This window comes from Selaginella moellendorffii, unplaced genomic scaffold (genome assembly GCF_000143415.4).
Source record: "Selaginella moellendorffii unplaced genomic scaffold, v1.0 SELMOscaffold_24, whole genome shotgun sequence".
Taxonomy (NCBI): domain Eukaryota; kingdom Viridiplantae; phylum Streptophyta; class Lycopodiopsida; order Selaginellales; family Selaginellaceae; genus Selaginella; species Selaginella moellendorffii.
Window position 1 is genome coordinate 49,967 of NW_003314285.1, and position 15,096 is coordinate 65,062.

The window sequence follows — 15,096 nt, forward strand, 5'->3', positions numbered from 1 at the left end:
GAGGGACATCGATCTCCTGGACGACGCCGACACGCAGGATCCCAGCGTCTACATCGCTCTCTTGAGGGAATGCGGGTGCTCGCGCGCCCTCGCAGATGGGAAGAAGGTCCACGCCCATCTGTCCAGGGGCGGCCTCCACAGGGATCCGTACGTGGCCAATTTTTTGATCCAGATGTACGGCAGGTGCGAGAGCATGCGCGACGCCGAGGATGTGCTTCGATCGTTGCCCTGTCCAAACGTTATCTCCTGGAACATCATGATCACAGCATATGCCCGGAATGGGCATCTTGCAAAAGCAAAGAACACATTCGATGCTATGCTTGATCGGACGGTCGTTTCGTGGAATAGTATGATCACTGCGTATGCCCAAGACGGGCATGCTGGGGAATCTAAGAGGATTTTCGAAAGAATGCCTTTCTGGGCTGAAGTGTCGTGGACTACTGTCATGACAGCATATGCCCAAGATGGGGATTTGCTAGAAGCGATGAGTTTCTTTCAGCGAATGCCACACAGGGATGTGGTCGCCTGGACGACCATGATACGAGCTCATGCTCTTAAGGGCCTTTACAGGGATGCGCTGGTTTTGTTTCGGAGGATGAACAGCGAGGGACTCAGACCGGACAAAGTTACGCTGCTCACGATTCTTGAGTCGTGTGACAGTCGGCTGGATGGAGCGGGGATTCACGCTTGCATCGCCGAGCTTGGGTTACAAACCGATGTAGCGGTAGGGACAGCGCTCATCAACATGTATGGGAGGTGTGGGTGCTTAGAGACTGCTCGGAGTATATTTGTGAAGATCGAAGAGAAGGATGTGGTGGCCTGGACCGCGATGCTCAATGCTTACGCTGATAACGGGCACTTGAGGATCGCGGAGCTTATGCTGGAGAGGATGCCGCTCAAGAACTCGGTGTCTTTCAACGTGGTGATCACTGCTTTTGCTCGAAACGGCTACTTGTCCGAGGCCAGGGAGATATTTGACAGGGTGACGGACAGGGACGCTGTGACTTGGACGACTTTGATCACGGCGTATGCTCAGCAGGGCCAGTGTAAGAAATCTCTCGAGCTCTTTCGGCTGATGGTGGTGGAGGGAGAACTTATGGATAGAATCACGCTGGTGTCGATGCTCCACGTCTGTGCGGTTCTAGCGGTTTCGAGTGTTGGAGTGGCGATTCATGACTTTGTAGTCGGTGCAAAGATGGCGATCGATGCTACTCTCGGCACTGCTCTCATGAACATGTATGGAAAGTGTGGAAGCATTGAGCGAGCTCGCAGCCAGTTCGATTCAACCCAGCAGAAAGACATCGTTTTCTGGAACTCCATGATCGCGCTCTACGGTCAGAATGGTCACGGGAGAGAAGCTCTAGACCTTTTCAGAGACATGGTTCACGATGGCATGGAGTGTAGCGACACAACATTAGGGAGTGTTCTCTCCGCGTGCAGCCACTCCGGCCTACAGAGACAGGGCCGAGATTTTTTCCTGGCAGTGGAGCAAGACTATGGAGTTTCTCCCACGATCGAGCACTACATTTGCATCATCGATCTTCTGGCGAGAGGTGGACGAGCGTCGGCTGCTCGCGAGCTGATTGACAGCATGCCCTTTGAGCCTCATGCTGCGGCTTGGACGACGTTTCTAGCCGCCTGTAAAGCTCAAGGCAAAGCCGGGGAAGCAGCAGTAAAGACCTCAGTGGAAGAGCTCTCCAGCAAAGTTGGAGACGTTTTTCTTCTCGTTGGCGATTCCAGTACAAGTGCTGCTGCCGTCGCTGCTGGATGATTCTCGAAAGCGGGGAAGAAACCACCGTTTGAGTTTTGAAACTCTCAACTATCCAGCAAACGCGAGTTCTACGTCGTCTTCTACTTCTACTGCTGGACGACGAGTTTGATCACGCAGCTTGTAGATCGAAGACAGTAGCGCATATGGTGCCGAGTTCTCGGGATCCAACTTGAACGCTTGATGTGCCGCTCGTCCTCCCCTCTCGGGGTCCTTGTGCTCTCGACACGCTCCCAGCAATGACGTCCACACCAGCGCCTCGGGCTCAAACGGCATGCCAAGTATCAAGTCCTCTGCGTCTCTCAGCCTGCCTGCCCGGGAGAGAATATCAACCATGCAGACGTAGTGATCCACTGCGGGCTCAAGGCCAAAGTCTCCAGCCATGGACACGAAGCAACTCCAGCCATCTCCCGTCAAGCCGGCGTGGCTGGAAGCCGCGAGAACATTGACGAAAGTGCTCGAGTTTGGCTTGAGGCCGTCGAGAACCATGAGATGGAACTGCCCGAGAACGCTCGTCGCCAATCCATTCTGGCTGTAGGAGCTGAGGAGAGCGTTCCACGGCTCGACGTACTGCCGCAGCATCGCATCAAAGAAGGATTTTGCGTGCTGGATGCTCCCACACCTTCCATACATGCTGACGATGGCGGTGCTGAGGACCGAGTCGGCTCTAAGCCCGGTGCTCATGATCTCGGCGTGGACCATCTTGGCCTTGAATTTGCTCGCGAGCAAGCAGCAAACTTCGCAAACGTGGAGGAAAGTCACTCGGTTCGGCCGCACTCCATCCAAGTCCATCTCTTGGAAGAACTTGAAAGCTTCCGCTGGGCAGCCGGCTTGCAAGTAGGCCTTGATCATCCCCGTCCAAGTCACTACGTCCTTCCGCTGCGTCACTCGATCGAACAGAGACTGCGCGTCGAAGATCGATCCACACTGGGCGTAGGCGGTGATCATCGCGTTCCAGCAAGCCAGCGACGGTCTCGCCAGTCCATCAAACATCTTCTTTGCTTCGTCAAGGAAGCCATTCTGCGCGAGTGCCGCGAGCATCGCGTTCGTGGCCACCATGTCCGGATCGACCATCCTCTCGAACAGCGATTTCGCTTCAGGAACGCTGCCACACTTTCCATAGAGGTTGACGAGAGTGCTGGGGATGAGCATACCGGACTGGCACTTACAGTCGAGCACGCACTGGTGGAGGATCCTGGCCAGCGTCAAGTCGCCCAAGTTGGAGCAAGCCTCGAGAGCTGCGAGAAAGGTGGTGCGGTTGGGACGAACGCCCTCCATGTCCATGACTCGAAACAGCTGAATCGCCTCGCCGTGCTGCCAGTTTTGAGTGTGCGCGTTGATAAGCGCGGTCCAGGCAACCACGTCTCGATCGGTCATGGTGTCAAAGAGAGATTTTGCGTCGTGGAGATAGCCGTTTCGAGCGTAGCCCACGATGATGGCAGTCATGGAAACTCGGTTCCTTTGCGGCATTCGAGAGTAGCAAGCCAGAGCTTCATGGAGATGGCCGTTCTCGGAGTAAGCCGTCACCATTGCCGTCCAAGAGACGACGTTCCACTGGGGCATGAGATGGAAGATCTCGCGAGCTTTGGCGATGTCAGCGTTGTGTCCGCCAAAGGCTGTGATCAGAGCCGTCCAAGCAACCACGTCCCGAGAGACCATGCTGTGGAAGAGGTGCATCACTTGCTCCAAGTCCCCCCACTTTCCGTGCATTGTGAGGAGTGCCGTGGCCATGGCGGTGTCGTCCTCGAGCCGGAGCTCGGTGAGCTTGGAGTGGATGTTCCTTCCGAGCTTCTCCAGCGAGAATTGCGAGCACGGGTCGAGCATGTTGAGGAAAGTCGATCGCTCGGGACGGATGCCTTCCAGATCCATCCTCTGGAAGCACGCGCAAGCCTCGGTGATCCTGTCCAGCTTCAAGTATCCACAGATTAGAGTGTTCCACAGACCAACATCGCCATGAGAGGCCGTCTCCTCGAAGAGTTGTCGCGCTTCTTCAATATGCCCGTTTGCGGCAAATGCTGAAACCATGGCTGTTCTTGCGGCTACGTTTTTATCCGGCATTCGATCGTAGAAAGACTTTGCTTCGTTCAAGATGCCTACTTTTCCGTATCCTTGAATCAGTGCTGTCCAGTTTGCTGTGCTTGGGTCGCTAAGCATCTCAAACAATCTCCTCGCCTCGTGAAGATGCCCTGCATTGGCATACGCTGTAATCATCAAGTTCCAGGTCACTTGATCCTTTACTTCCATAGAATCAAACAATCGTTTAGCTTCGTCCATATTGCCACCTTTTACGTATGCTGTGATTATGGTATTCCACGAAGAAACACACTTATCTGGAGTACGATTAAACATCTCTCTCGCTTTCTCCAAGTACCCATTGCGGGCATATGCAGTGACTATGATATTCCACGAGAGCGATGTTTTGTCATCAATCTTTGTAAACACCTCTCTTGCCTCATGTATACAGTTGTGCTTTGCGTACATCTGCAGCAGCAAGTTTCCACATTCCTGGCCTCGATCGAGGCCACCCTCTGCCAATGCCGAGTGGATGGTCCTCCCCTCTGCCAAGTTTCTCGTTCTAGCACATCTCCGCAAGATCTCCACATAGTTGCTGGAAACATCGGCGCAAAGACCCCGAAAGGAAGACAAAGTGAACACCATCAAACATCCATAGCTCGCTCTCTTTCTTTCATAATAGACAATCAAACCAATACTATCGAGATCATCATCGTTGTGGAGCTTTCAAGCGCTCGTTCTCGCCGCCCCACTCGGCTCAGACAACGAGCTCCTCGGCCTCGTCCGCTCGACCAGATCCTCCCAGCAGATCAACTAAGCACCACAAATGACTTGGAGCGATCGTTGGGAGGAGCTCCCTCCAACATAACCTCAAAGAGCTCAGTTTTGCAAATAGTTTGTCTTCTGTATATACAAGAGTAGCAAGACATTCATTCATTTTTTACATCCATTGCTTTTATTTTCTTAAACTAGAAATCATTGTGTAAATTTCAGTTCCATAATAGCAAGCTAGTAGGGTTTAGGCTTTGGGTTAAGGTTTGTATGTATGATGTTTTATAGCATATGAGCTGAATTTTGAACACATTTTAGATGCCATATGTTAAGCTTGCCATTGCCATATATTCTTTGATGAATAATAAAAAGTGTTTTGCAAGTGAGTGGTTTCACAACTAATGAAGAAATTCTTGTATAAATAAGTGCTAAAGTGAGGGAAAGCTACAAAATAAGGGATCTTGAAGAATCTCTTTAATTGAATCACCAGCATAGAGATTCAATGCCTTATCAACATATCTGTTCTAGATTAGGGATCTTGAGCACACAATGGAGTTTTCATATGCAACCATCTCTCATCCAGCTCTCACACCCACCATTACTAATGTAAAAGTCTTTGCAGTGATTGAGAAAGCCTTGATAGAGCTTGTAGGGTACAAGAAGATTATTTAGCAGTAGCAGCAAATGTAGGAAAATATGCTCAAAGAGCTCTGCATTTGTCAATTACAACAAGTCAAGAAGCCATAACATGCTCCATACTCTTGGTATTGCTTCCATTGTGATGTCATGATTCATAACACGGAGAAGTGCTAGAAGTTTCATTTAGAACTACAACCATCACGTTCTCAACATATTCAGGAGCAACTATTCACTAATAATAATGTTGCAACACAAGGGAAGGATCGCTACCAACAACAACTTGAGTAGCAAGCAATCAAGGTTACACCCTTGTCGTCTTCTAGCAAAGGGAAGGCTCCAATGGGATAAGTCAATGCCATTAGAATTGTTGAGGAGGAGTTCACAGTGACAATAGCCACAAGAGCACAAAAGAAAAAAGCAATTGTTCAAAAGGAAATTGATCACAATCTAGCTTTTTCAGCAATCATTAATCCAACACCCAAAGTGGTATAGAAGCTCCTAATCTCATTTCTCCTACTTAGATATCCTTCACCTTCCTCTGGCAATTCCAAAGTCTTTGAGAGCACACTCTAGCAATTGATGGAGACACTTATCATCTTTTTGCTACATGAGCTTTTGTGCACAATTCTTGGCATTAGACAGTGTCTTGAGGACTTTGTGAGGCCTATTGAAACCATAGCCCCTCTCCAACAAGATGTCCACACTATTGACATTACTTCCTTTTTAGATCCAGATGCATTTTTTGCATCCATGGACTTGCAATATGATCTCTTTGGATGTGGCTATGTCTTCAAGTCTTTACAATTTTGATCCTGAAGACATTTGCAAACCACACTATCATTCCTATAGGAATTTGTTGCAATGTTTAAGTCTACATCAATAGGGTGGAATCACTTTTGGACTTTGTGGTTGTAAACTATCAAAAGCTTAACTCCACACCTTTAAAGGATTTCTTGATCCTTGGATGAGTTTGGGATGATCAAGTTCGAGGCATCAGAAGCTAGCCACTCAGCATGATAGAGATTAGCGACGGTCACTAGACTTTTTGTCTTTACAATGTCTATGGACACTCTCTATTGGGAAAGCTTTAAAGATAGCCTCTAGAACTGTGTAAGAGCCAATTGATCTCCTTCAAGCCAGAATTCTTGATGGGTTTTCCATACTTGCTAATTATTGTCTTTCCCAAGTTGATCAAAGATCCATCACAGCCCAAGTTCGATGTGTTCCAATGCAATGCTATCCTCACAAAGGCTTCCCCAATCATCCTAGCAAAAACTCAATTTGATCAGATTGATGGCCAACTTCAAGAGTTATTGATCTTTTAAGAGGAGGCTTTTTTGACAATGCCATTTCTTTTTGAGCATGGGCCTTATATGGAGGATCTTCCCTCAATCACATCTTGGTCTCAAGGACTTTAGCATGGCACACTAGTAAAACATGTGTATTCCACAAAGTCCACCACCTTTGACACAAGAATAGGGATTGCGAGTAAGAACAACCCAACCTCTTTATTTGAGGAATAAGGCATGAGTGATCATGTGGTCAGTTTGGCCTCTTTATTTGAGGACCAAACTATTCCCACTTTCACAACTTTCCAAATACCATCACTTATCTATCTTTGCATTGTAAGATTCAAATCCCTAAGCCTTAAAGTGGAGCTGAAAGTGTGCCACATGGCAATACTCAAAGTGAAAGTCTAACAATTGTAATATATTTGGACCAAAAAATTTAACTCAAAAAATTGAGAACAAAAGTGGAACTCTTAAAGAAGTACTTGAGGAATAAGCACAAGGCAATTGATAGGCAAGTCTGTAGGGGCTATGGGAGAGGTCTAAATGTGTAGTAGGGATAATAGGTAGGTTAGGTATAATTAACCAACCTAAGATATAGTTTAGCTCTTGCTTGTGTGCCTGTCTTTATTTTATGTCTAGCTTGGGTTTAAGCCCAAACTCCATACCATATTAGCTAGTGAAATATCTATATTTTTATGTTAGGCCATATTTGGCTCTGTTTTGCATGCTGATTTTGGCATTGGGATGCTAGATGCTTTAGGATTGTTCTTATGTCACTTTGTGCTCCTACACCTTCACTCTTTAGGTTGTATGCTTGGGAGTTGCTCCATACTTCTATCACTTCACTCCTTGAGATATACATTCGGAAGTTGTTCCATACTTTGATTATTTCACTCTTTATCTCCATGCTTAGGAGTTTGGCTTTGTCTCTTTATTTAGTGGCCCAAGGCTTTAAAATTTGGGTTTCACTTCATTGCCCTTGGCCTATGTGTCCAAGGGTTTTGTGAGACACAAAATCCCTAGGCCCCAAAGTGGAGTTGAAAGGGTGCCACGTGGTAGTGGCTGAAGTGAAAGCGAAACGAACGTAACACATTTAGACTAAAAGCTCCGACTTGAAAGGTTGAGAGCGGGAGTGGAACTCCCAACAAAGAGCTCGAGGAACAAGCACGAAGCGAGAAATAAGCGAGGCTCCAAAAACGGACCCAAAAGGACCAACACATGACACGTGGAAGTGTCCGAGATGGACCCGAGTTGGAGTCCGAAATGGAGTCCAAGATGGAGTCCGAGATGGACCTGAGTTGGAGTCCGAGATGGAGTCTGAGATGGACCCGAGTTGGAGTCCGAGATGGACCCGAGTTGGAGTCCAAGATGGAGTCCGAGGTGGACCTAGGATGGAGTCCGAGATGGACCCGAGTTGGAGTCTGAGGTGGAGTTTGAGATGGAGTCCAAGATGGACCAAAATGGAGTCCGAGAAGGACCTGAGATGGAGTCCAAGATGGAGTCCGAGATGGATCGAGATGGAGTCCGAGAAGGACCCGAGATGGAGTCCAAGATGGACCCGAGATGGAGTTCGAGATGGACCGAGACGGAGTCCGAGATGGAGTCCGAGATGGACCCGAGATGGAGTCTGAGAAGGACCCGAGATGGAGTCTGAGGTTGAGACCGAGACCAGGACCGAGACCGAGACCGGGACTAGGACCGAGACCGAGGCCGAGTCCGAGTCCGAGTCCGAGTTCGAGTCTGAGAGGGTGAAAGCCCAAAGCGTTCGTCTCCCAGACCCTAGGGGGTTTGGTAAGCTCCAAAAGTATAGTAAGGGGGAGGATTGTAGTGGAGCTAGTTTGGCCAGGAAAGGCCAGTTTGGCCCAGGAGGGTGATGAATTGACCACTGGGAAGTCCAAGACTAGAGTGAATACAGACCGACAAGCGGGGTAGCTTGGTGAAGTGTTCAAGAGCCGGCTCTAGTTCCCCTGGGAGATCAACTGGCCGATGCTCCCAGTCCAAGTGTGGGTGGCATTACCTACTTGGATACCTGGTGTGGCTCAATGGAACCTCGTTCTAAGCCTATGGCTAGAGCGCCTAAAGGTAGAAGGTGGGGAGAGTACCCACGGGGCTCGCGTAGGGCCACGGTGTTCCGAAATGTTATCCCGAAGTCCCAAATGGGGGAAAGGAGGAGGAGTAATCCTCTAGTGTAGTGACTACGGATACGGTCACATGGTGAGGAAGTCCTAGAGGACAATGGGACTTAGTGGCCGAGCCTGCAAGCCTTGATCTAGTGGCAGTGTTAGTGAACATGGCCATAGACGGAAAAGGGACTTGGTAGGAACTGACAAAGGGATGTTGGGGAAGGCTATTCCTCATGTCTGTGGGCATCCTAAGGATGCTAAGGAGTGGATCTGGGATGACCACTTGTGGATGGATAACCCAGTCTTGGAGAGATTAGATTGTTATGCAAGTGGTTTTGGACCACCAGTGCGGCAAAGGTGAATGGGCATAGCCTTAGCGTAACGGGCTGATATGTCAGTGGTACCTTTGGATGTCGATCTTGGGACTGGACACATGGAGCACTTGGACCAAGTGCAAGGGATGAGTGGCATAGATGCCATTCTCAGGACTAGCAAGTCCCAAGTACTGAATTGGACTTAAGGAGGTTGTGAATGAGGACTCCTCCAAGTGGTCAGAGGTGTGGTTAAGTGACTAAAGTAGAATGGAAAATTTAGTTGCTTACAGATTTACACTCTGCTCTATAGTTATTTTATTGTAGATCACTATAGGGTAAAGGTTGAAAACTATATATGCTACACATAAGCTCATGCAAATAGTATATCTCAAATCTATCTAATGAGCCTAAGAAAATGTCGTGAATGTGACTTTGGGTATCGAAAGTTACCTGTCAACTATCCTTTCAAATATTCTTTCTTTACTGCCATGACAGTAGGAGGTTAGTATAATTGGTTCCCTTTATTAGCCCCTCTTGTTCAAGTGTTAATAAATTGTGCTTAGCACCTATACTTAGCTAGATGGACATAAGGGATGAACTCCTATATGTTTTTAACTGAGTATACTTGGCTTGACACTTAGTTCTCTTTTGCTCTGTTTTGCACTAGCTTGATAAGAACCCTCATGTATTGAGACTAGTCCCTTAATATTGCTGGATGATAGCTTACTATATCTGCCAAACACTAGATGTATAGTAGGGATAGTGGGTAGGTTGGGCATGGCCAAGCAACCTGAGGCATAGCTGTAAGCGACCAATTTTTCTATCCTACTTTAGTCACTTAAACTACACCTCCGACCACTTGGGGGAGTCTCATTCACAACCTCCTTAAGTCTAATTCCAGACATAAGACTTGCTGGCCCCGAGAATGGCATCCATGCCACTCATCCTTTGCACTTGGTCCAAGTGCTTCACGTGTCCGGTCCCAAGATCGACACCCCAAGGTACCACTGACATACCAGCCCATTACACTAAGGCCATGCCCATTCACCTTAGTCACATCACCACAGCCTGACCACTAAGTCCCACTATCCTCTGGGACTTTTTCACCACATGACCGTATCCTTGGTCTCCACACTAGAGGACTGTGCCTCTTCCATTCTATAGTCTGGGACTTTGGGACAACATTTCGAAACACCATGGCCTTACGCGAGCCTCATGGGTACTCTCCCCACTTTCCGCCTTTAGGTGCTCTAGCCATGGGCTTAGAGCGAGGTTCCATTGAGCCACACCAGGTATCCAAGTAGGTAGTGCCATCCACACTTGGACTGGGAACATTGGCCATTTGATCTCCCAGAGGAACTAGAGCCGACTCTTGAACACTTCACCAAGCTACCCCGCTTGATAGTCCACATTCACTCTAGCCTTGGACCTCCTAGTGGTTATCCCATCACTCAACACCTGAATATAGCCTTCTTGGGCCAAATTGGCCTTTCCTGGCCAAATTGGCTCCACTAGAGTCCTCCCCCTACTATACTTTTGGAGCTCACCAAACCCCCCAAGGTCCGGGAGATGAACGCTTTAGGCTTTCACCCTCTCAGACTCAAACTTGGACTCGGACTCGGACTCGAACTCGGACTTGGACTCGGGCTTGGGCTTGGTCTTGGCCTCGGCCTCATTCTTGGTCTCGGGCCTGGTCTCGGTCTTGATCTCGGTCCCGTTCTCGGTCTCGGCTTCGGACTCCATCTCAGGTCCTTCTTGGACTCCATCTCGGGTCCATCTCGGACTCCATCTCGGGTCCATCTCGGATCCATCTCGGACTCCATCTCGGTCCATCTCGGACTCCACTCGGGTCCATCTCGGGTCCATCTCAGACTCCATCTCAGGTCCATCTCGGACTCCATCTCAGGTCCATCTCGGATTCTTTTATTGCTCACTTCATGCTCGTTCCTTGAGCACTCTGTTGGGAGTTCCACTCCCACTCTTGACCTTTCAAGTCAGAGCTTTTTAGTCTAAACATGTTACACTCATTTGGCTTTCACTTCGGCCACTACCACATGGCACCCTTTCAGCTCCACTTTGGGGCTTAGGGATTTGTATCTCACAATAGTTTAGCTCTTGTTTGCATGCCTATCCTTGTTCTACGTCTAGCTTGGGTCTAAGCCAAGTTCCTTTCATGCTAGCTAGTGGAGTACCCATATCCTTGCGTTAGGCCACTGGTATGCTGAAATAGCGCTAAACTATGTTTAGCTCCATTTTGGGTGTTTGTCCTGATATTGGGATGTTGGATACTCTAGGACTATTCCAAGTTGCTCTATGCTCATATCCTTTCACTCCTTGGGCTGTACACTCGAGAGTCACTCTGTATTTCAGTACCTTCATTCCTTAGCTCTACACTTAAGAGTTTGGCTCCATTCTTCATTCAGTGGCCCAAGGCCCTGAAATTCAGGTTCCACACCACTATCCTTTGGACACATGGTATGTGGCACGTGGCACATGTAGGGTTTAGGTTCTGCTTCATGGTTATCCTATGGTAAATCACCATAGGATAAAGGGTAAAAACCACGTGCGCTACAACAAAAGCTCATATAATATGGTATAAAATGGTACACACCAAAATCCTTACCCAAATACATATGTGAAACCATAGCAACCACCTAGTTAGATCATCATTTTCATCTTTACATATGCAATAAAACTAGTTTCTTAATCTCATTAAATAGTTTTTATTGAGATTAATTCTTTGATACCAAATGTAATGCACATGGTTTTAACCTTATACCCTATGGTAAATTACTATAAGATAAACCATGGAAATCTAACCCTTGAACATATAGAGCTTAGGCTTAGACTTAAGTTGGATGCAAAAGAAGGACAAACACAGACAATGGGGAGTTTGATAATATTTCAGGTTGGATACATGTTTTAGGCTTTCAGCCCAATCCTAAAAGTTAGTCTCTGGGACAAAATTTAAAACTTACTAATTATGAAATGTCATTAGATTGTGAATCTAGAAGAAAAAATAACACCATTGTGTTCAAGACATTCTCTACATTCCATAAATATATATAAGTATCAGATTTAAACACTTTCTATAAATAGGATTAACATATAAGGCATGATAGCCAGATTTAAGGATTCCATCTAAAGGCCTCCACCACTACTAGATCCCCCCTATCATATTCTGGTTGAAGCATAGAAGCCATTTGCCTCTCCATTTAGCAATCTTGCTAGGTGACCTTTGTCCTCAATCAGCAAATGGTGAAGTTTGATGGCCGCTAGTAAGAGCCTCCATCACATCCAAATAATCACTAAGGTCTGGGTTTTCTTGTTGTTGAAATGGTTTTGGTTGCATGCCTCTCATAAGGAATAGACTTTAATAGCTTTTCATATCACATATTGTTCTTGTCTCAGGACTTCCCATACTATGGACCCCAACATTTTTCCCGAGGGGTCCCACCACATATTCATTGCCATTACATAGCTCAAGAATGACTTTGGTAAGATGAGCCATGATTAAACCTAAAACTTCATAGCAAAGAAAAAAGGAGAAAGAATAGACAAGAAAATTTTAATCTCTACCTAACAAGATATAAATCTAGTAAAAAACCTACTCTAAATACTAGAGCTACTAAAGCTAATTGCTAACTACTGCATGAGCTAACTACGAGTGAAGAACTAAAGCTAATTGGAGGTGATGGACTCTACTCTGCTCAAACATCAATAAGGTTGATGTGCACAATTAACACCTATTAGCATGATTGTAATTAGGGACTCTAGAAAAATAAAAAGAAAGTGACTAACCTTTTACGGAACTATTGGAGCATTCACAATAATAGCAACTAGCTTTCCTTATAGAGCTTCCACATTAACTTTGTTGGGACATCTCTCACCCCTAACCACAACTTCATGACCCCACACACACATTCACACACTCATTACTCCAAGATCAAGTGGGAACCCTAGATTCAGGGCTAATATACAAAGATGAGACCTAGAATATTCCTTATGCTCTCTCAAGATGGAATCAAAGCCGTGATTGTGAGAATGAGATAAGGATGAGCTAGTGCCACAACAAGCAACCACTAGTGGGATGCTGAGATGCTCCCATATGCTAAAATGTAATGTCTAGAGAGGGTAGTTGTTGAAACAAAGAGAAATAGCAAAAAAAGAAGAGAAAAAAGCAAAAAATCAAAGTCAAAAGGAATGAGGACAAAAGTAGAAGATGAGAGAGGAGTTTGAAGTTCAAAAACATAGGAAAAATTTAATGGAAAATTGTATAATTGAATTAGAGACTCAAGAAAGTGGAAAAAGAAAGAAAATAAAAAGAAAAAAAACAAAAAACCAAATGGAAACAAGCTCAAACCTAGCTCCCACATGTTAGAAAGTGAATATGCTAATGCAACCTCAAGCTTATATAGTCTGTGCTCAAAACTTTGACTTAGAATGGAGAAGCATAGAGAATATAATATCTATAAATGGATGGCATGAGTAAATGTGTGCAAGGAGAAATTGTGATTTGATGTAGTGAAACTTGAAGTCACAATTACTATTGGACCACTACTTGAAAGGTGGCAAATTACTTCACTTCTGAGTTGAGCTGGAATAAAAGGGTGTCACCTCTATTGTCTACACCTCTAAAAGCACCTAGGTGCCCACTACAATTAGGATCTCTTGATGGAAGAAGAAATCAACTCCAAAGAATGGAAAGTAACAACATGTAACTAGTCCATTGAATATCTTGCATATTGTGCATGAAAATGTCTTATTTTTTGTTGTTCTTGTTTGGAATAGCCTTTATGATGAAGTGATGTCCCAAAGTTTTGGTCTAAGGTTGTAGTGAATGGTGGAAAATATGTATGAAGTGATTGGGTATGTGTAGCGAGAGATGGGCAATGGTGGTGTCAGTGTGGAATTATATTTTGGACTGTGGATGATGTAAAGTGATGATGAGAATGTGAGGATGTAAGTGATGTAAAGAAAGAAGCCAAAGATTTTGAGAACAAACCAGCAAGAGTTGAGGAGTCTTTATACAATCGGTAATGCAATTAGAGCATGTTCACCATGGAAAGAAACTTGCTCCACATGATTCTTTAGCTTGGAGAAATGTGGAAGAAGAATGAGAGCAGAAATCAAAGCAACAAAAAACAAAGAAATTAGAAAAATGAGTGAAGATGGAAAGATTTCACCATTGGAAGAGAGTGTAGTGCAAGTGGCTTTTGTGATGAGTGATAATGATAGAAGCAGTTTACAAGGATGCAAGGTATCTTGTGGAATGCCGCTGAAACTGGCTAAGTTGTCCTCAAGTGTTGGATTGTATTGAGAATGTTTGAGGTGGCAAATAGTGTTACTGCAAGAGAATCCTAGGCTGAGATGCTGCCTGGAAGGGTAAAAGCCTTCTCAGAATGGTAGAAATTTTCTCCAAACTACAAAAGAAGTTATCGTGTGTCACTGGTGAAGATCACATTAGTGGCTGGGTGAAGTGTCAACAGCCTCTAAAAATGCCTTGAGTGTTGTAGTAGGATGAAGTTATGACCCAGCCATAAACCTAACTTTGGGAAGAGCTGGGAAGAGGTGCCAAGTTTGGAGAGACTCCAAGAAAAAGTTGAGATGTTGCTAAAAAATCTCTACCACCTTTGCATCTTGGTCATGTCCCAAGTGAGTAGCAAGGCTAGATTGCAACTCTACAATGAGAAGCATCACTAAGCTGGCAAGTCAAAAGTGTGCTCAAAGAGAGTGAGGAAGTTTTGCTCTCCAAAGTGTTGTTGATGCCTTGTGACCTTGCTTCATTAACAGCTCTAAAGATGCCATGTACCATGTGAAAATGCTTCATCTCAATGCTAAGATCATGTAGAGGACTTTGAGGAAGGTTGTGAAGAAATCCAAGGTCAAAAGTCTCATTTTGAAAAGGCATAAGCATGTTGCCCATCAAGCTCCCAAGATTGCATAGTAAAGTGCATGCATCTTGGAAGATTTCTTGCAAAAGAGAGGTTAGTATAGGGGGGGGGGGGGGGGGGGGGGCCCCTATGGTTTTTCCCCTGGGAAAAAAGGTTAAAAACTTTTTAATTGCTACAAAAACCCCCCCCAGTCTTTTTTTGGAGGAAATTGGAGTTGGCTCCCCCCCAAAAAAAAAGTATTTTAAAAAAAATTCCCTTTTCCCCCAAACCCTAAAACCCCCC

General features: G+C 45.9%; 2 protein-coding genes across 2 annotated transcripts; one reads left to right on the plus strand and one right to left on the minus strand.

The window, feature by feature from the left end:
* Nucleotides 1-316: 316 nt before the first annotated feature.
* LOC112347740 (pentatricopeptide repeat-containing protein At4g02750-like) lies at nt 317-1,771 on the plus strand. Its single transcript, XM_024679083.1, has one exon. It carries the CDS (start codon nt 317-319, stop codon nt 1,769-1,771), a length of 1,455 nt encoding a protein of 484 aa, XP_024534851.1.
* An 8-nt stretch (nt 1,772-1,779) lies between these two features.
* LOC112347810 (pentatricopeptide repeat-containing protein At1g09410, mitochondrial-like) lies at nt 1,780-4,658 on the minus strand. Its single transcript, XM_024679260.1, has one exon. The coding sequence runs from the start codon at nt 4,424-4,426 to the stop codon at nt 1,820-1,822; it is 2,607 nt and encodes an 868-aa protein (XP_024535028.1). The 5' UTR covers nt 4,427-4,658; the 3' UTR covers nt 1,780-1,819.
* Between the last annotated feature and the right edge of the window lie 10,438 nt (nt 4,659-15,096).

Excerpts from the sequence above, each read along its gene's own strand:
- LOC112347810 (XM_024679260.1), bottom strand. The coding sequence starts at position 4,426 with ATGGTGTTCACTTTGTCTTCCTTTCGGGGTCTTTGCGCCGATGTTTCC.
- LOC112347740 (XM_024679083.1), top strand. The coding sequence starts at position 317 with ATGCTTGATCGGACGGTCGTTTCGTGGAATAGTATGATCACTGCGTAT.